General features: G+C 47.5%; 2 protein-coding genes across 2 annotated transcripts; both read right to left on the bottom strand.

Annotated features, from left to right (window-relative positions):
- Window positions 1–598: 598 nt before the first annotated feature.
- Window positions 599–6,444, bottom strand: htr3a (5-hydroxytryptamine (serotonin) receptor 3A). Its single transcript, XM_042343833.1, has 9 exons — window positions 6,303–6,444; window positions 5,502–5,662; window positions 4,958–5,002; window positions 4,210–4,319; window positions 3,645–3,814; window positions 2,831–2,997; window positions 2,043–2,253; window positions 1,359–1,601; window positions 599–888 (listed from the first exon to the last, which is right to left on the bottom strand). Exons 1-9 carry the CDS (start codon window positions 6,442–6,444, stop codon window positions 599–601), a joined length of 1,539 nt encoding a protein of 512 aa, XP_042199767.1.
- Window positions 6,445–10,669: 4,225 nt separating this feature from the next.
- Window positions 10,670–17,967, bottom strand: htr3b (5-hydroxytryptamine (serotonin) receptor 3B). The gene is made up of 9 exons (XM_042343834.1): window positions 17,938–17,967; window positions 17,336–17,479; window positions 16,928–16,972; window positions 16,270–16,379; window positions 15,525–15,694; window positions 13,618–13,775; window positions 13,046–13,256; window positions 11,960–12,169; window positions 10,670–11,080 (listed from the first exon to the last, which is right to left on the bottom strand). The coding sequence occupies exons 1-9, from the start codon at window positions 17,965–17,967 to the stop codon at window positions 10,803–10,805; spliced, it is 1,356 nt and encodes a 451-aa protein (XP_042199768.1). The 3' UTR covers window positions 10,670–10,802.
- Window positions 17,968–21,054: the final 3,087 nt, after the last annotated feature.

Genomic DNA, 21,054 nt, shown 5'->3' on the forward strand with positions numbered 1-21,054 from the left:
GATTGACTGTGTATTTTGTGGGCGAAACGCGGCAGCCAATTGCGCACAGCAGTGTTCCACAAACAGTCGTGGATTGAGTGACCAAATTATTATTATTATTATTTTTTGGAAGGGATTATTACCCCCTGAAAAGCGATCCACCAATCGACTAACAACTGGGTTCCTACTTACTGCTAGGTCAACTGCGAGAGATGTGTGGAGTACGGAAATTTGCCTAAGGTTTCACCTCGCCCGGGAATCAAACCGGATCCTCTCACTTGCGAGGTAAGCGCTCTAACCACTACACTACAGGACTCCACTTTAAGTTTGTGGCCTACTTTAAATGGTGCATTTACGCTGCGATGTACTAACGGCTCTTTAAAAGATTGCAAGGTAAACAGAGGCGTGTCGTGTAAGGAAGATTGCCTAAGGACAACTTGCCTCAATGATCCCAGGACGTGATTGGAAAAGACAAGGGGGAGACTTGCCGGGATTGGGGCTAAGGTTGGGCTGGGGCTAGGATTGGGGCTGGAGTTAGGTTTAGGGTTGGGGCTGGGGTTGGGGCTGGGATTGGGTCTGAGTCAGGGCTGGGTTAGACTGAGCTGGGCTGGGCAAGGCCTCAGGCATAATGCCACACAGCCCAGAGAGTGCCCAGTGTGATGGCGTAGGCCAGCACACCCAGCAGATAGACCCTGAACAGGAGGGTGTCCAACACGTAGCCCACTTGTAGCCACTCCTTGGCGATGTCGCGGTGTTCGTCACGCTTCTCCAGGAACCGGCGGATGGCCACGATCTCCTGCAGGATGCTGGTCTCCGGGGCCCCGGGGTCGCCGGGGGCCACGCCAGACACCGACCTCCGCTGACCATCACACTCAGCGACGCTCTCGCTCTCAAAGTGGTTGGGCATCGCTGAGGAGATAACACAGGCTCACAGCACGGATATCAAATACACAACATACACAGTCACTCCACTTTACAATAAAACAATTGCCCAACGTGTGTCTGACACACACGGAAACCCGTCACCGTTGCTTAAGAGTCTCCCAACCAAACTGAGAATTCCAGGCATCCCACCTACACATGGAAATCCCAGAGATAGATTGTTGGAATGGAATGTGCTCTCTCTCTCTCTTCCCCTCCCCCTCTCCCCGGAGAGACGCACTTAATTCCGGAAAGTATTAGACACAGGTTGGCAAGAGCCAAGGTTTGGGGGGAGCCCAGAGTGTGGGTTAGGGTAACAGCTAAAACCGCATAGCTTGCCATTGATATATCCTGTGAAGCGCTTTGATACGTCTCGAAGACGTGATAAGGTGCTATATCAAATGCAAGGATTATTATTATGATTATTATGATTAGTGTTAATTGTTAGCATTAACGACCGCACTTACCCGATCCGCCTGCTTTGTCCGTGTGAGGCTGTGGGTGGTGGCCGTGGTGAGGGTCTGGGCTGAGCCTGTGTCTGCCTCTCAGGCAGAGCAGGGCAGCAGCTCTAACCAATACCAGGTGCCGGAGCCAGTCAGGGACGTGAGGCTGTAGGTCCTGCTTGTGGACTAGCCTGACTATCAGGATGGTCTCCGTCAGGCTGATCACCAGCAAAGCCATACACACGATGAAATAGACACCTGCCAAGGTAACAGCACAGTGTCACAACTCAACATAACTCAACCCAAACCCAATACAACTCAACACAAACCAACCATCGTTCCTTTCTCCATAGATGCTGCCTGGCCTGCAGAGTGTTCCCAGCGACTTCTGTTTCTGATTTCAACACAAACCCAACCCAACTCAACATAAACCTAACCCTCCTCAACCCAACTCAACACAAACCCAACCCAACTCAACACAAGCCCAAACCAACTCAACTCAACCCAACTCAACACAAACCCAATCCAACTCAACTCAACTCAACCCCAACACAACAGCAGTGTTTATGTTATCTAGCATTGGTTTGTCTATTGCTATGCCGAGCAGGATATCTGACACAATGATGAGGGGAGAGAGAGGGAGGAGATGAGAGAGAGAAGGGCGGGAGAGAGAGGGGGAGAATGGGAGGTTTGCGTTACCTATCAATGGGGTGCCTATTGCTGTGGCGGGCAGGGTGTCTGACACAATGATGAGGAACACAGAGTAGCCCAGAAGTAGGGTGATTTTGAAGGAGACTCTCTCGCCACTGTCCGGGGGCAGGTAGAACCCAATGATATCCATCACCATCAGGAAGATACTGGGCAGGAGCAGGTTTACAGCATAGAAGAGAGGCCTCCTTCTGATAACCAACTGGGAGAGAGAGAGCAGTGGGGAGAGAAAGGGGGGAGAGGGAAGAGGGGGTGGGTGGAGAGAGGGCGGGGAGAGTGGGGGGCGGCGAGAGGGGAGAGGAAGAGAGAGAGATGGGTGAGAGTGGAGAAACAAGGGGAGAATGAGGGAGGGAGAGGAAGTGGGAGAAAGAGAGAGTGGGGAGGGAGAGAGGAAGGGAGGAACATAAACAATAATAATAATCCCTTCATGTGATTCCACATCAATAATATCAAAACCCCTCAAAGCTCATTACCTGAATTATTGCCAAGTGTGGTGACTGTGCATTTTGTAGGCGAACACGCGCAGCGATTGATTTTGTCGGGGAAGAGGGGATTGTCGGGCAGGTCACTTTACAGAGATGTGTTGATTATCATTGGCGATGATTGACATCGCCCGGTGAGGAGGGTTGATGATCATGACATCGAACGAACGGGGGGGGGGGGGTGGGGGTTGGTGGGGTGGGGGGGTGGGGGCGCGATGGAGGGGTTTGAGGCAGGGAGTGACAGAAGTTTGGAGAGCAGTGGCTGAGGGGAACAGGGGACAAACAGAGGAAACTTACAAAGAAACGCATCTCCGAATATCCGTCTGACTCCTTGTTTCCCAGGTTGAAAATGCTGTACTTGGACCCCACGTACAGGAGCTCCCACTCCCCCTGGTTCATGAACACACTCCTGTCGTACATCACTAGCTCAGGGGAGCGCCACAGGGAGATGTTGATGTCCTGAACTGGAGAAACCCCCGCCCCCCCACCCCACCCAAGAAAAGCTTTAAACGGCTTGCAATCCAATTAAACAACAGCAACAACACTCCCCCTCTCGACTGAGATTCAACACAACCAACCCATTGGGAAATGCCAATGTTTGTCCTAACCCAAGTGGGCCATTCGTAGCATTACGTCGAATGCACAACTTGCATTTACGCAGCTCCCTGAATTCACGCAGGTAGCAATTTAATTGATAAAACAGCTTTTGATTCAGGGCCTTATCAGGTGGTTGAGACGTCTCAAAACGCTTCACTGTAAAGGGAATTGACTGTACGTTATGCGGGCAAAGCCAATTGCGCACAGCAGCGTCCCGCAAACAGCCGTGGATTGAGTGACCGCATTTTTTGAAGGGATTATTACTATTATCTGCTGTGTAAACAGAGGCGTGGAGTGAGGAAACTTGGCTAAGGCTTGTCCTGCCCGGGAATCGTACCCAGGTCCTCTCGCTTACGAGGCGAGCGCTCTAACCAGTACGCAATAGGACTGCAAGACTACAGGACTGATTTGGATTCGGGGCTGAGTGGATGAATCCCGTTTCCCCCTCCCCGTGACCCCGCCCACCCTGCCAGCGCCCTCTGGTGGAGTGTTAGAGATACGGGCTTGAACGTACTGTGGTGGAGCCAACTGGTGAAGGTCAAGGTGCAGTTCTGGATGTCAAAGGGGAAGTTATAGATGTCCAGGCTGCAAGCCGCGACCACCTGGATGGGTTTGTAGTTCTGCACTCTGCCGTCGTGGCTCACGTAAACATATGGGATGTCCGGTGACTTGCCCAGCTCCACACTGAGAGGAACATAAGAACAAGGTCCATTCAGTTTGCCTCCCAGCATCCTGGCAGTCCCACAAATAGCCGTAGCCCCCTAACCCCGTATCAGCCTGTCCGCTCCCTCCACTCGGTGGACACCGGCCTGTTTCAGGTCCCCTGCATTTCCCGCCCCACACTGGCGGTCGGGCATTCAGTATCTCTGCCCCCAAACGCTGGAACTCTATCTCGCAATCCCTCTGCCTCACCCCCCTCTCTCGCCTCCTTCAAGTCCTTCCTCTTTGACCGAGCCTTCGCACAGAGAAAAAGAGAGTGAGAGGTGTCGCTGCAGGATATTTAACGTCCGCATACGTCTCAGGAAGAGCTGTCGCTGGCTGGCTGTTTCCCATGGCTGTTAATGATAAAACTGACTCACAATTCGTTGATCATGATATCTGGCACCCAGATCTTTTCAGTCGGAACCGAAATCTGCCTCAGCTCGTCAAAATCAGCAGGATCCCAGACCAGGAACTCATCCTTCCAAAACTGCAGGGCAAAAAATGTAAGTCAGCGACTGTAATAATAATAATAATAATAATAATAATAATAATAATAATAATAATAATAATATGGTCGCTCAATCCACGACTGTTTGTGGGACGCTGCTGTGCGCAATTGACTGCCGCGTTTCGCCCACAAATTATACAGTCAATTCGCTGTAGTGTCGTGTATCCTGTGAAGCGCTTTGAGAAGCGCTCGAAGACGCGATAAGGCGCTGTATCAAGTGCAAGGATTATTATTATTTATTCACACCGCGACTGTATCGTCCTCGTGAGAAACGTGCCGATAGACACCACGCGTGAGGAATAAGAGCTCAAGAGGTGATGATCACAGCACGGTCTTGGCTGTATGTTTTTAGGAGGCAAGGTGCTGAATTTTTCTGGTCAGCCGGTGGGGTGTCTGACCCATCACCGTTGCTTAAGAGTCTCCAAACCGAGCTGAGGATTCCCCGCCTCCCACCTACACACGGAAATCCCAGAGATAGACTGTCGGAATGGAATGAGCTCTCTCTCTCTCTCTCTCTCTCTCTCTGGAGAATTGAGAGCATTGTCTGGAAACCCTGATCTCCTCTTGTGCTGGAGGTGTCTATTCTCTCTCTGGTTAAGTGCTGTGCATGTTCTCACCTGCCGGTACCAGATGTAGGTGGTCAACACCTGGTTCTTTTCATCCTGAAATGGACAAAACCGTTCGCAACCGTTAGTCCGAGTGTTTTCCACGCTTGCTGGTCGAAAGAGGGAGAATTCCATTCAAAATCAGAACGGAAATCAATGGGAAATCAGAATGGAAATCAAAACTGGAATAGAAAACCAGAATCACAATCCAAATCCTATTTCAGAATCAGTAAGTGGGTCACTAACAGCAGGTGAGCTCTCAGCTAATGCCCCGCACCCCCACCCCCCCACCACCCCTCAAACCCTCAAATTATTGTTGTTGCTGCAAGTGCAAGTTATTGTTGCTTTTGTTGTAATTGTTGTTGTTGTGATTGCAATTTGTTATTATTATTGTTGTTTTTATCATTGCTGTTATTGTTGTTGGTGGTGTTACTGTTGTTGCAATTGTTAGTATTGTTGTTGTTGTTATTGCTGTTGCTGTTGTTATTGTTGTTGTTGTTGTTGTTGTTGTTGCTATGAGTGCCAGTCGTTGACCGTACAGCGGGGAGGCACGTACCACGTTTAGGATGGCGTAAACCATCACGTCGATGGCGACGGTTGTGGTTTTCCTCCAGTCCAGCACGGGGCGAGCTCCCTTGGAGTAATTGGCCATGAGGTACTCGTGGAGACGAAGCAAAGCCGGCCGGGTGTTAGGGGACCTCTTGTCTCCTTTCTTACCTGGGAGGGAGTGGGGGGGAAGCCAACGGAGACAATTAATGTGCTAATTAATGTGCTCAAAGACAATGTATAGATTATCCACATGTGTGAAAACATTTCAAGTCAGTCAGTCTTGCGTAGTAACAAAGCGTGGGCAAAGCGTGGGCAGAGCGTGGGCAGAGCGTGGGCAAAGTGTGGGCAAAGCGTGTGTAAAACATGTGCAAAAAGGTGCCACAATAGACTCGCGTTTCAGGAAAGAGTAAGGACAACTTACATTTATTGGATTTTGCTCTCTTCATAGAGTCATGGAATTATACAGCACAGAAGGAGGCCATTCGGTCCGTGGTGTCTGTGTTGGCTCTTCGAAAAGAGCTTCCAAATCAACTCCAATCCCCCGCTCTCCCCCCATAGCCCTGATCAACCCCACTCCCCCGCTCTCCCCCCATAGTCCTGATCAACCCCACTCCCCCGTTCTCCCCCCTTAGCCCTGATCAACCCCACACCCCCGATCTCCCCCCATAGCTCTGCAAACTTGTCCTCCCTCAAATAATGATCTACTTCTCTCTTAAAAGTTGTTATCGAATTGGCTTCCACCAGCTTTCAGGCAACTCGTTCCAGATCATTCAGGACAGTGTCTCGGAGTTTAAACCATTCCAAGTACCTAACAATTTCCTCTCCCCACGGCCCTCCAGTAACCTGGAATATTTCCAGTGGTGTTCGGAGAGAAACAGCCGGTGGATCCCGACTCGCAGTGGAATCCCAAAGCTCTTGCAACCTTCCCCCGGGATAAACTGATCGCTCATTTCAAGACTGTTTCAGGACATTTGCTGTCTCGCCAATCTTGGTCTGACCGCAAACCAGGCAGTCACCCCCCTTGACCGCAATCGCCCGTGAAGCGCTTTGAGACATTGCAATGTTAATAGGCGCTGGATCAAATGGGGTTGAGGGTGTGGGGAGGTTATCATTGGATCAATAGAGAGCCCTGTGCACATCAGCCGTCACTGACACTAACACCATATCGAATAAGAGTGTGACTAACCTTCAGAAAGCACCGCAGTGAGAGCTAAACCCAGGGTGGCCCAAAGGGAGAATAAAGACATTTTATCCTCGGTCCGTCCGCCCGTCGACCAGATGTTCTGGAGAGACAGAGAGATAGAGAGAAAGAGACAGAGAGAGACTCTCAGTCAATTTCCGAGATGCTGTAAACAGACGATTGTGCTGTTGGGTTGGGCGATGGAAGCTTTCTGATCGTTTCTCTCGATTAAAAGTGATTTGAACCCAAAGCTGCGGGCGACTTGGGTCCTGCCCCCGCCTCTGGCAGTTTACGATGATTAATCAGTCATTTAATCCCACGTCGATAGCATCGTGTTTCAAACGATGACTTCCTGAAGGCTGCTGTCACTGTCCGATATCGTCCCTCTGTCTCCCACTGCCCTGACTTCCCGTAATACCGCGAAACACAAGCGAGCGGGGGTGGGGAGGAGCGGAGGGAGGGGGGTGGTGTGTGTGTCTGTGTGGGGAGCGAGGCGGGCAAGCGAGAGCAAAAATAATCACTCTTGGATCACAACAGAAATAAAAATATCCCTTTTCACAGCACAACAACCCCCGCACCCCCCCCCACCACACACACACACACACACATACATACGCACCACTTCCCCCCCCACCCCCCACACTGGCAACAGAAAACAGAATGCAAAGGAACAATGCACATTAATTGGTTAATTAATTAATTGGTGGGTTAACTTTTGTTTTTCCGTCATTTTAAAAAAACACTCTCTACGTGTCAATCGATCGTTTGTATAGCTTTCGCGTTAATCTGCAAAAATGGAGAAATAATAATCCTTGCATTTGTTACAGCGCTTTACCACGTCTTCAGGACGTCTCAAAGCGCTTCACAGAATAAACTGTAAAGTGAATTGACTGTATATTTTGAGTACGAAACGCGGCAGCCAATTGCGCACAGCAATGTCCCACAAACAGTCATGGATTGAGTGACCACATTTCTTTTTGAAGGGATTATTACCCCCATTGACTTGACAACCGGGTTCCTACTTACTGTTGGGTAAACAGAGGCGTGTGGAGTAAGGAAACTTGCCCAACATTTCGCCCCGACCGGGAATCGAACCCGGGTCCTCTCGCTGGAGCGGTTAGTGCTCTAATCACAGAGCTACAGGGCTCCACTTTTCTTCAAAAAGTCTGTAATTTCTTCAGTGTCAGCGAATTGAACCAGGCAGCGGCGGCGGTGGCGGTGGTGGGGAGGGGGGGGAAGTGAGCTTTGCATCTGCTCTTCATCATGTGGCGGAGAGGAAAGTTGGCGGAGGGTGGGGGGGAAGGGAGAGAGGATTAGGAGCCTAATCGAATTCCCCAGCCCCTCACTAACGCTGCTAATGGACAGCACTGTAATGCCAACCAAAGTTGACTTAACTCAGTAATGTAATGAAGCCCAAGACATATTAGGGTCAAGTTTCACATGGGGGGGGGGGGGGGGAGAGGGGCGGTGGTGTAGAGGGGAAATGAATCCATGAGATATAGATGAGTATAACATAACAACAACAACAAGCCTCGCATTTGATACAGCGCCTTATCAGGTCATCGAGATCCTTTCAAAGCGCTTCACCGATTATATTGTAAAGTGCAGTGACTGTGTATTTCGGGGGCGAAACATGGCAGCCAATTGCGCACAGCAGTGTCCCCTCAATGTGGATTGAGTGACCGTTATTCTTATTAAGATTTTTTATTATTACTCCCCCTGGAAAGTGATCCGGCAATCGATTAATAAACAGGCTCCTGCTCACTGCTGGGTAAACAGAGGCTCGTGTTTGGATTAAGGGAACAAAGGGAAAAATATGTTCCATTTGAATGCACTTTGCAAATAGAATTAAAACCTGCTAAAACTTTCCGCCGTCTGGTGAAAGACACAATCGGTGTCTGGGCCGGAGGTTGTTGGGGTGGGGGTTGGGGTGGGGGGTGTGGGTTGGTGGAGGGGGGGAGGCAGGTGGTCAATCCTGTCTGAACGACACTTCCTGTTACCTGTCGCTGATCATCTCTTAAGTAAGTTTTCTGTGAAATCAATTACGTTGGCCGAGTGCAATTATGAAACGTCTCAATTTACTTCAAGAGGGAGATTGGAGCCGGCAGAGGAAGTTCCCAGTGACTTGTTCATTAGTTTCAATCTATTTGGGCTGTGATTTGATTAGCCTTTGTTACATTACTCAGAAATCACATCACATCACTGTTCTGTTCCCCCGAGGTGGGGGGAGTGTGGGGGGGGGGGGAAGAGGGCCTTTGCTCACTTGTTGTAGCTTAGCCACAACAACAACTTGCATTTATATAGCTCTTCTCACGTGGGGAAGCATCCCGGAGAACAAGTACACTTGCTGAACTACTTGCATCCCTTACCCCTTCAGCCCCTGTCATGCGCGCGCGGGTGTGTGTGTGTGGGTGGGGGGTGGGTGGGGGGGTTGTTGATGGGATCCAGGTTTCAGTGAGTTCCACATTCTCATCACCCTCTGAATGAAGAAGTTCCTCCTTCCTAAGCTTCCTATTAGATCTGTTACCGACTACCTTAGATTTGTGTTGTGTCGTTTTGGACCTACCAACAAGTGGTATCAAACCATTAATTTGACTGTGTATTTTGTGGGCGAAATGCGGCAGCCAATTGCTCACAGCAGTGTCCCCACAAACAGTCGTGGATGGAGTGACTAATTATTTTTTGAAGGGATTATTATCCCCGGAAAGGAATCTAGCAATAGACTAACAACCGGGTTCCTACGTACTGCGGGGTAAACAGAGGCCTGGGTTTGGAGTAAGGAAACTTTCTGTGGTTTGTGAATAAGTCAGGGACTTGTTGTCATTTCTTCCTCAACCTTTTTCAACGCAAAGATTTGTAAGTAACTCGTATCACGTCTTCGAGACGTCTTGAAGGACTTCGCAGAATATACTGTAAAGTGTAGTGACTGTGCATTTTGTGGGCCAAGCGCGGCAGCCAATTGCATACAGCAGCATCCCACAGACAGTCGTGGATTGAGTGAGTGACCAAATTATTGTTGTTATTATTTTTAAAGGGATTATTATCTTAATAATCATTAACTCTTCCGCAGAAATCAAGTGAAGCTGGAGAGATCACAGAGAGGTAGCCTGCCTTTATTTGTTTTATTGTGTTAATTGAATTCAAGTGCAACACTGTGTACAGTCTTATCTCCCAACACAAGACAAAGCAGTTATACAGATTCAGTTGCTAATTCTAGTTGCTAATTCACTCGGTATTCCATCAGTGATGCTGCTAATAGCGCGAATGATATATTGTAGTGATTGGAATATTTACCTTTCTTCCCCATTTCTCTCTCTCTCTTTCTCCCCCACACAATCCCCCACCCCCCTCTCCTCATCTCTCCCTCCCTCTCTCCCTGACCTCTCGCTCTGTCACTCCATCCCTCTCTGTGTCTCTCCCCTCTGTGAGTGTGTGTCTCTCCCTCACTCTCTCTGACTTCCACACTCTGTCTCTTTCTTTCCCTCAATGTCCGTCTCTCTCCCCTTACACCTCTCTCTGCCCCATCGTCTCTCTTCCCAACCCCCCCACACACTCTCTCCCTTCCTCTCTGTCTCTCTCTCTCCCTCTCTCTCTCCCCCTCTTTGTCTCTCTCTCTCTCTCGCTCGCTCTTTCTGAATGATTTGCCAGGGGGTTGCTATTGGAGCAGTAGAGACATTCGGAGGGAAATTGGATAAACTCATGCGCAGGAACGGAATTGGAGGGAACAGGGGAGAAGCAGGGGATTGGGAAAGACAACTTCAATGAAAGAGAAACAACAACAACAAATGATATTCACACAGCGCCTTTCACATCAGGAGGACGTCCCAAGGCGCTGGACAGTCGGGGATCCACGCTCCTAACTGGTGGTTGGGGGTCAGAGGGGTGGAGGTTGGGAAGGGAGGGGTAGGAGGATGACTGAAAGCACGGTCGAAGAAGGGGGTCTCGAGACAGGTCTTGAAGGAGATGAGGGAGGGAGCGAGGCAGAGGGATTGTGGGATGGAGGTCCAGAGGTTGGGGGCAGAGAGGCTGAACACATGGACAATGATACAATGGGAGAGAAGGATCTTCTTGTAAGTCCCAGATTTCTACAACTACTGCATCTGAGGACTCAGGGCCATTGTGCCTCAGCTACGGTGAGCTCCATATCAGCCAGAGGGAACTCATTGTCACGGTGTAAACGCTGAGAATGAGCAGGTACAGGCGGAAGAGGAGCCTGTCAAGTGTGTAGCACAAAGCCAGCCACTCGCTTGCAGGGTCAGTCCCACCATCCAGCTGTTCCAGATGCCGTCTGAGGGATGTTATCTCCTCCAGGACCTCCTGGGCAGGTCCTTTGGTGGGCAATCGAGTCTCGTGGTCTAACGCTCTCCCATCTTGCTCACCAATCGCTCCGAAATTCCCCTCAGAATCTTCACAGATAGGAAATCCGAGAGAGAGGAGAGAGGACAGAAAGTTGAGAGCGGCAGTGTTGTTCGGTTTTATACGTTTACTGAATGAGAAATATTACGGAGGTGGGGGTGAAAGGAGTGTAGCGTAGGATGGCATAATTATCATGTGCAATAAGAATATATAATAATTTGATACAGCGCTTTATCACGTCGTTGAGATGTCTCAAAGGGCTTCACAGAATAGACTGTCGAAGTGGATTGACTCTATATTTTTGGACGAAACACAGCAGCCAATTGCACACAAAGGTGTCCCACAAACAGTTCTGAACTGAGTGACCCAATTATTATTAAAAAACATTTTTTTGGAGGGATTATTATCCCTGGAAAGTGATCCATCAATCGACTAAAAACCAAGTTCCTACTTACTGTTAGGCAAACAGAGGCATTTGGAATAAGGAAACTTGCCCAAGATTTCAACCTGCCCGGGAATTGAACCCGGGTCCTCTCTCGCTTGTGAGGCAAGCACTCCAACTACTACGCTACAGGACTCCACGATACAATAATAACCCTTGCAATTGATATAGCGCCAAGAATTTCTTAAAGCACAATCTATCCCCAATGTACGTATGATTTGCCCTTTGCGCATAATAGGCCTCAGTGATTGCAACAGAGATGAGGTCAGGCCTTCAGCCTTTCTAACCCCACCCTCTGAAACTCCGTCCCACAGTCTCATCGCCTCGCCCCTTCCCTGGCCTCCTTCAAAGCCCGTCTCAGGACCCTCATCTTCGACCGCGTCTTCGGTCACCCTCCCACCCCTACCCTCCCTACCCTGCAGCCTTTCTGATCCCAACCCCCAGCTCAGGTGAATGTCATTTCTTGTTGTTGTTGTAACAACCTCACCTCCATCGTCGCTGATTGTTTCGGGGGTCTTGAGTGAGGGGCACAGACTGTCCGCGGTAGATGGGCTGGAAGAATTGTCCCTCGTTGGGCAGCGCCTGGAGAGGCAGGAGCTGATCTCTGTCCCCTCTTCCATGTCCAGAAGTTTTACCACTAGGATAGACTGGGCTAGGCTGATGACGAGTAGGGCCATACAGACTGTGAAGAACACTCCTGCACAACAGTGCAAAAAACATGTGTGTCAGACTGGCTTAACCTCTGAGACAGAAGGTTGTGGGTTCAAGCCCCCATGTCGGGACTTGGAATCACATCGTCTAAGATGCTCCAATGCAGCACTATGGGGTGAGTGTTGCATTATCGGAAGTGCCAACCTTTGATTGAGATGCTGAGCTGCAGTCCTGTCTGCCTGTTCAGATTGAAGTTAAAGATCCTGAGGCACTATTTGAAAAGAGAAAGGAGTTTCTCTGTCTCGGTGTCCTGGCCAACAACCTCCCAAATAAAATTGGTTTGCTCACTCCAAGACTGTTTTGGGGAATATACAGAATACACAGAATATACTGTAAAGTGGATTGATCGTGTATTTTTGCGGACGAAATGCGGCAGCCAATTGCGCACAGCAATGTCCCACAAACAGCTGTGGATTGAGTGACTGACTTTTTCTGGGTTTTTTTTGTGAGGGATTATTACCCCCAGAAAGCGTTCCGCTAACCGACTAACAACCAGGTTCCTGCTTACTGATGGGTAAACAGAGTGCGTGTGGAGTAAGGAGACTTGCCTAAGGTTTAATGAACGTAAAATGGTTGCAGCCGTAATTAACAGGGAACGGGCTGATAACGGAATCTGTTAAAAATATAAATTACGAATGACGGAAACTACGATTTTTTTTCCTCCCAACATTGCTAGGAAACGAAAGGTTTCGCCCCGACTGGGGGGATTCAAACCCGGGTCCTCCCTCACTTGCTTGTGGGGCGAGTGGGCTAACCATTATGCTACGGGGACTCCATCTGGCGCTGACGGCAGGAGTTGGTGGAAAGAGAATCCTGCTGCAAAACCATAGAGAGCTGTGATACCACAAACTGGCCTCGTTACCTATCAGGGGAGTTTGAATGGCGGTGGCCGGAAGGTCGTTAGATATGTTCATGCGGAAGACGGTGTATCCCAGGAGGATGCTGGATTTGAAGGTAATTCTGCCGCTGCTGTTCGGAGGCAGGTAATAGCTGATCACGTCCACTATCATCAGGAATATGCTGGGCAGCATCAAGCTCACCACGTACAGCAACGGCCTCCGCCTTATCACCACCTGCAGCATAAACGTTCCTCGGTTTGAATCCTTTATGAACTCTTAACCTCAACCTCACTGCGCCCCCACCCCCCCACCACCACACACCCTTTGGATCTCCATCCCACAGCCCCTTCGCCTCGGTCCCTTCCTTGCCTCCTTCAAGACACGTCTCAAGACCTTCCACTTCGACCGCGCCTCCAGTCACTCTCCCATCCCCACCCTCCCTGCCCTCCACCCCTCCTGACCCCAACTCCCAGCTCAGATCCAAAAAACCCTGATTGTCCAGCGCCCTGGGAAGCTTTTCTGACGTGAAGGGCGCTGTACAAGTGTTATCTTGCTGTTGTAAGATTCTTTGATCCCATGGTTTCAGTCCACTCACGTTAAACTGGATCTGAGCGTAATCTCTGCCCTCAAGGTGCATCTGTGCATACTTGGAAGGGACAGAGAGGAGCTCCCACTCTCCATCATCCAGGAACACTCTTGTATCTTTCTCAATTTCCGCAAAGCTTCTCCACAGAGTGAGATTGACGTCATTTACTGCAAAGAAAAAAATGAGCTCAACCCACAACTGCTGTGAGCAATTAATTGGCTGCCGCGTTTCGCCCACAAAATACACAAGTATTGGTTTTCAATACTGTATATTCTGTGTAGCGCCTTGAGACGTCTCGATGATCTGATAGAATGCTATATCAAATGGAAGGATTATTATTATCATTATTATTGATAACAACAACCTGTATTTATATAGTGACTTTCACACAGGGAGAGCTTAGTAAAATTTTTTGATCCCAACTCCCAGGTCAGGTCCAACTCCCTGACTGTCCACTGTTTTGGGACGTCCTCCCGACATGAAGGGCTCTGTGTATATGTCCGTTTGTTGCTGTTATTAAGGCAAGAAAGTCAAGTTTAAGAGAGGTAACACGATCTCCGCTTGTGAAAGGGCGGATACAGCTACAAAGAGCTATTACCTCAACCTTTCAGAAGCCAAGAGATAAGACCACATCAAGACCAGGGAGACATGTGGTGGGAAAGTGGTGGAGATCTGACCTGGGATAATGTAGTTTTTCGTTTCCATCTCTCCTCATCTCCTTAATATGATTTACTAGCCATTCAGACCTTCCCATTAAAAATTATTCGGTTAAATATCTTATTTTGTGATCGTTTTTTTCCATTTTGTATTCTGCCAACGGGACACAGACAGACAGACAGACACACCCATTAGTTTCTCGTTGTTACTCTGAAACCACCTCTTCCCAATGAAACCAGATCCGAAGAACAAAGATAAACCTACAGACTGGTTCTTATCTCTGGCTTGTGAGAGACTTGGTGATGTGGGGGCTGGGGGAGAGTGTGGGGGCATTAAAATGCTTAAGTGGTGCCATCCTGCCGGTCAAACCCAGGGCCTATCTGTATGTTGAGGTGGACAGGCTATTTCAGTTTAGCTGAGAACACTGTCCCTTGAAGTCATCTCGGAGGACGTCCCAAGGCACTGGGCAGTCAAGGGTCTGCACTAGCGCTGGGGATTGTGATCAAGAAGTTGTGGAGGGTAAAGGTGGGTGGGGCTGGGAGTTGGACGAAAGCGCGGTCAGAGGATTTTGCCCACAAAATATACAGTATATTCTGTGAAGCACTTTAAGATGTCTTGAAGACGTATTATTATTACTAGTCTTGAAATGGGCCTTGAAGGAGACATTCCAAAATGGAGTTCCAGAGAGTGAGGGCAGGAAGGCTGAAGGTGGGATAAGCAAGGCAGGGGCATGAAGCAGGCCAGTGCCCGTCAAGCAGAGGTAGCGGACAGGTTGGTATGGTGTGCAGAAGAGTGGAGCAGGAGAAGGTCACTGTGGTGCAAGGGAGTGGGGATCCTATCTGTAGGTGCAGGCGAGAGGGGAGAGAAGAGAGGGGGAGCTGCTTTAATAATAATAATCCTTGCATTTGATATAGCGCCTTATCACGTCTTCGAGACGTCTCAAAGCGCCTCACAGACTATACTGTAAAGTGGATATATTTTGTGGGTGAAATGCGTACAGCAGTGTCCCACAAACATTCGTGGACTGAGTGACCGATTTACTATTATTATTTTTTTTGAAGGAATCATTACCCCAGGAAAAGTGATCCGCCAATCGACTAATAATGGGTTCCGACTGACGGCTGGGTAAACAGAGGCGTGTGGAGTAAGGAAACTTGCCCAACATTTCGCCCCGACCGGGAATTGAACCCAGGTCCTCTCTTGCGAGGTGAGTGCTCCAACCACTGAGCTACAAGGTTTACCTGTGACACTGGCCTCACCTGTGTGGAGCCAGCTGCAGAAGGTGAAGGTGCAGTTCTGGGTGTCGAAGGGGAAAGCGTAAATCTCCAGGCTGCAGGCAGAGACCACCTGCATGGGCTTGTGTTGATTCACGGCGCCAGAGGCGTTCAGGTAAACGTACGGCAGGTGCGGAGACTTCCCCACGTCAATGCTGGCCGGGGAGACAAGACGAGAAATTACCTCCTCCGCTCCAACAACAACAACAACAGGATGAATCAGAGGACCTTCAAATCAGAAGTGATTGAATAATAATAATAATAATAATCCTCGCACATGATTCGCGCCTTATCATGTCGTTGAGACGGCTCAAAGCGCTTCACAGATTATATTGTAAAGTGGATTCACTGTATATTTTATGGGCGAAAACGCAGCCACCAGTTGCACACTGCAGTGTCCCTACAAAAAATCGTGGATTGAGTGAACAAATTATTAATTTATTTATTTAGTTGAAGGGATCATTACTCCCGGAAAGCAATCTGCCAAACGACTAACAATCTGGTTTCTGTTACTGCTAGGTGAACACAGGGGGTGTGGAGGGAGCAAACAGGTTGGTAAAGGTTTAGAAGGTTGCAGAGGCTGTGGAGGGAAGGCTTTAAAAGTGAGGACAAGGAACTTAAAATCGATGCTCGGGGTGGGGGTAACGGGGTGAATAGGGAGTAGGAGAAGCCGGGCAAGGATGGGGGTGACCTTTGATTGTTAATTAACCCCTTAATTAATTAGGCTTACAATTCAGTGATGATGATGTCAGGAACCCAGAGGGCCTGAGCGGGCAGCGAGATTTCACTGATGCCGTCAAAGTTCTTGGGATTCCAACGCAGGAACTCATCTGTCCAAACCTACACAAACGAGCAGATGAAGAGACATCAAGTGAGAATCTGCCGCAAGTGAATTTCACTCCTGAGATCTGTCAGTTATAATGATAATAAGAAGAATAACCTTTGCATTCGATACAGCGCCTTATCCGACATTCAGACGTATCATAGCGCTTCACAGAATACACTGTAAAGTGGATTGGATGTGTGTTTTGTGGGCGAAATGCAGCAGCCAATTGCACTCAGTGGTGTCCCACAAACAGTCGTGGATTGAACGACCAAATTATTATTATTTATTTTAAGGGATTATTATCCCCGGAAGAGCGATCCGCCAATCTACTAACAACCAGGTTCCTTACTGCTGGGTAAACAGAGGTGTGTGGAGTAAGGAAACTTGCCTAAGGTCCTGCCCGGGAATCGAACCCAGGTCCTTTCGCTTGCAAGACGAGTGCTCCAAGCACTCCACACTCTACAGGACTCCATGATATACTGTAAAGTGGATTGACTGTGTATTTCGTGAAACGGAAATTATTTTTAAGCAGATACCAGGAAAAGGTTTTTTTCCCCCATACCTGTCGGTACCAGACGCTGGTCCTCAGTTTCTGGTTTTGCCCATCCTGAAATAAATCACAGCGTTCCCATTAGATTTGGGGTGTGATGCTTTTTTTCATGCCAGTAGTCATTTAAACCATCATTACTCCAATTCCCCCGGCTGGCCCTTTCCCTCACTACCATCGTCGGTTGGGCCTTCAGCCTTTCTGCCCCTAGTCTTTGGGTCCCTCCGTCTCGCCCCCCTCCCTTGCCTCCTTCAAGGTCCGCCTCAAGACCCTCCTCTTCGACTACGCCTTTGGTCAGCCTCCTAGTCCCACCCTCCCTGCAGCCCTCCTGATCCCAACCCCAGCTCGGGTGCAAATCGTTGACTGTCCAAAGCCTTGGGTTGTCCTCCTGATGTGAAAGGCGCTATTGTCGTTGTTGTTTACCACTTCCAGCACAGCGTGCAGCACAAAATCGATGTAAATAGTAGTGGATGTGCTCCATTCTTTGACCGGTCGGACCCCCTTATTGTATCTCTTCAGCAATTTCTCCGTCAGTCGTTGCCTCGGTGAGATGTCAGAGGGAAATGTCTGAGCAAAGCCTAAACAAACACACAGACTCTCTCAATAATAACAATAATAATCCTGGCATTTGATACAGAGCCTTATCACGTCTTTGAGACGTCTCAAAGCGCTTCACAGGGTGTACTGTAAAGTGAATTGACTGTGTATTTATGAGTAAAACGTCTCATCTGAAGAAAGAATTATACTTAGTAATTATTATCATTATAATTACTAATTATTATTAGTAATCGCGACATATGGAGACAGCTGTTGAACACGTCTGACTCCTTGCTCAATCCCTCCATTCCTCCACATTTGGCAGCGATATGTGTCATAATCTTTCTTTTAGCTCCTAATTTAAGGCCAAGCTGATTGTAAAAATCAATCACTGCCACTTATTCCACACCGCAAGGGTTTGTTAATGACCAATTGCTGAAGCATTGACCTCAAGAGAGAAGACAACGCTTTAGAAAGCTCTCTCTAACCACACTTGGCTCCTTGTACAGATTTTCCATTTGCCTTTAATAGATTGATCTCATGGGGGGTATGGGTAGGATAGAGTTTTCGATGGACGAGACAAAGTTATTGGGACTCCCCAGCTTGTGTTCCTCTGCCTTGCAAATACACAGTCACTTCACCTTACAGTATATTCTGTGAAGCGCTTTGAGATGTCTTAATGACATGATAAGGCCCTTTATCAAATGCAACAATTATTATTATTATTAATCCATTGAGGGGTCGGTATCCTGGTAATGAATCAGGACAAGAGAACAGAGGCGAGAGGAGAAATAATAATAATAATAATAATAATAATAATAATCCTCGCATTTGATATACCGCCTTATCACGTTGTTGAGACGCCTCAAAAAATAAATTGACTGTATATTTTGTTGGTGAAACGCACAACAGCGTCCCCACAAACAGTCGTGGATTGAAGTGGCCAAATTATTAGTGTTTTTTATTAAAAGGGATTATTTACCACTGGAAAGTGATCCGTCAATCGACTAACAACCGGATTCCTACTTACTGCAAAGTAAACAGTTGCGCGTGGAGCAAGGAAACTTGCCTAAGATTTCGTCCTGCGTGGGAATCGAACCCGAGGTCCTCTCGCTTGTGAGGCCACTAACCACTAAGCGACAGGACTTCACTACTTCACTGCCACAGTCCAAAATTTGGACTGTCAAAGAGAGGATTGAACACAGGAAATGTTTCTAAGTGGTCCTCTCTCCAAACAAGTGATAACAAAGTCTTATCTCTCATAGATAAGAGAGGCCCTCAGGATACAGAGGGCTGAAATATTAAGCGCTAAGAAGCACTACCCTATCTGAAAGGCGTTATTTAAAGGCAAATTTTATTATTGAAATTTAATTTATACCTTTTGAAACCGCAAATCAATATTGTGGAAAATGCTTCAATTCAATAATAATAATAATAATAATCCTTGAGAAGGAGATCTGTTTTGTTTTGTTTTGTTTCGCCCACAGAATGCACAGTCAATTCACTTTATCTCAATTGGCAGATTGCTTTACTGGGGGTAATAATCCCTCCAAAATACAATGAAATAATAATTTGGTCACTCAACCTCGACTATTTGTGGGACACTGTTGTGTGCAATTGGTTGCTGCATTTCACCCACAACGTATACAGTCAATTCAGTTAATTTACAATATATTCTGTGAAGTGCTTTGAGACTTCTATATCAAATAAGTTGCTATATCAAGTACAAGGATTATTATTCATTATTAGTAGTAGTATTAATTATTATTAATTGTTATTTGAACCAGCTTCAAGCCAATGGCCCTAATGGTTCTCTAGACAGATGGGGAGTATTAAGTTCCCCTGAGAGCTTTTAAGACCCCAAAGGCTAACTTCATTCAAAGAATGCAATTAGCCAAATAATTACTATAATTTTTTAAGTTATCAAATGTACAAATACAGCAATTCTGAAAACATCAAGTGCCTTACTTTTTTAAACACTTTCGGCTCTGTTCCCAATTTATTTCTGCTTTATCCCCGGCTTAATTTTTTTAAAAAGGTTTTAACTGTTGACTGTTAATTCCTCCCCAAAATACTTTGTTATCCTGATGATAACATCAATCAGAGAGAGAGAGAGAGCAAGAAGGAAGAATAATGTATATTATATTATAAAATATAAATGCAAGGATCATTATTATTCCTTGCAAGGATTATTATTCCTGTATTATAATATAAAATATAAATATTATAATATATAATTACAAAATATAGGCATAATAATCCTTGCAAAGAATAACAATAATCCTTGCATTTGATATAGAGCCTTATCACTTCTTCGAGACGCATCAATGCGTTTCACAGAATATACTGTAAAGTGAATTGACTATATTTGGTGAGCGAAATGAAAATAAAAATTAAGCGAAAATTAAATAAAGTTCATTTGCAAACCTCAAAGCTAGAGACGAGCAATTTAAAAGCATCCAGAAAACAGCAAACTTACCAACAAGACAGAGGATGAGCAGAAGGAAAGCCATTTCTTATTGTGAGAGAGTCAGAGAGGAGTGCGAGATTCAGAGTTGCTTTATCTAAAAGTGCTCTGAAACTGAGTCTAAATTAATTCCTAACTCTAAGCGAGCTGACCTTTTTATCTCTAAATCTTTCTTAAATAGAAATTGCAGCCCAGGTAATTAAGCTCGAATCCTACCCTACACTTTATTGATCTGTTTCCTTTTTTGTGATAATCTCATTGTTTCTTATCTGGAATGTGAATGCGATGGGCAATAACTTTGGTGAAGTGTATGAGAGAGAGAGAGAGAGAGAGAGGAGGAAGGGGTGAGTGAGGGGGAAGTGGGGAAGAGAAGGGGAGAGAGAGAGAGAGAGAGGGGGGGAGAGACAATGAGAGGGAGAGAAAGAAGGGGAGAGAGAGAAGAGAGGGGTTTGGGGGGACCAGGGAGGGGGAAGACAAGAGGAGGGAGATAGAGAAAGAAGGGGAGAGAGAGTGAGGAAGATAGAGTATGGGGATAGAGAGAGGGGGAAAGGGGGCAAGAAATGAGGGAGAGCAAGAAAGAGAAAGAAACAGAGAAGGTGGAAGAGAGAGAGTGTGGAGGGGAGCAAGAAGGGGCAAAGAGAAAAGGGGAGAGTGAAAGGGGGGTAGAGGGGATGGGGAAACAGGGAGAGAGGAGGGAAGAGAGAAGGGGAGAGCAAGGAGGGAGAGAGAGAGAAATAATGGGAGGGAGGGGGAGTGCGAAGGGATGACAATGAGAGGCAAAGAAAGAAGGGGAAAGAGAGGGCGGAGGGAGGAGAAAGAGGTGGAAAAGAGGGGAGGAAGATAGAGAGAGGTTGGGGGAGAGCGAGAAAGAAAGAAAGAAAGAAAGAAAGAAAGAAAGGAAAAGAAAGAGAGCCTTTAGGAATTAGAAAATAGGAACCTTAGTCCGGGCTTTCTCGCTGTTGTTGACATCTAATCTGATTGTATTGTTAAGAGAGAAGTTTAATAGGGACTAAAGGGCGTTGAGCAAATGTGAGCACATTAACTGCTGCTCCCAGAGGTGGTTGGGCCACACTGTCATTCCCACCACCAAAAGTGCCGGGAATGTGTGGCATTGTGGAGTCCTGTAGCTCAGTGGTTA

Source organism: Callorhinchus milii, unplaced genomic scaffold (genome assembly GCF_018977255.1).
Source record: "Callorhinchus milii isolate IMCB2004 unplaced genomic scaffold, IMCB_Cmil_1.0 Scaffold25, whole genome shotgun sequence".
NCBI classification, from domain to species: domain Eukaryota; kingdom Metazoa; phylum Chordata; class Chondrichthyes; order Chimaeriformes; family Callorhinchidae; genus Callorhinchus; species Callorhinchus milii.

Coding starts and splice junctions, on each gene's coding strand:
- htr3a (XM_042343833.1), bottom strand. CDS start 6,444: ATGAGCGATCAGTTTATCCCGGGGGAAGGTTGCAAGAGCTTTGGGATT. Junction 2,254..2,830: donor ATTCGGAGATGCGTTTCTTT/GTAAGTTTCCTC, acceptor TCTCTCTCCCAG/TTGGTTATCAGAAGGAGGCC. Junction 1,602..2,042: donor AATAGGCACCCCATTGATAG/GTAACGCAAACC, acceptor TTACCTTGGCAG/GTGTCTATTTCATCGTGTGT.
- htr3b (XM_042343834.1), bottom strand. CDS start 17,967: ATGGAAAATCTGTACAAGGAGCCAAGTGTG. Junction 17,480..17,937: donor TGTACAAGGAGCCAAGTGTG/GTTAGAGAGAGC, acceptor GGCTTTGCTCAG/ACATTTCCCTCTGACATCTC. Junction 16,973..17,335: donor TGCACGCTGTGCTGGAAGTG/GTAAACAACAAC, acceptor GATTTATTTCAG/GATGGGCAAAACCAGAAACT.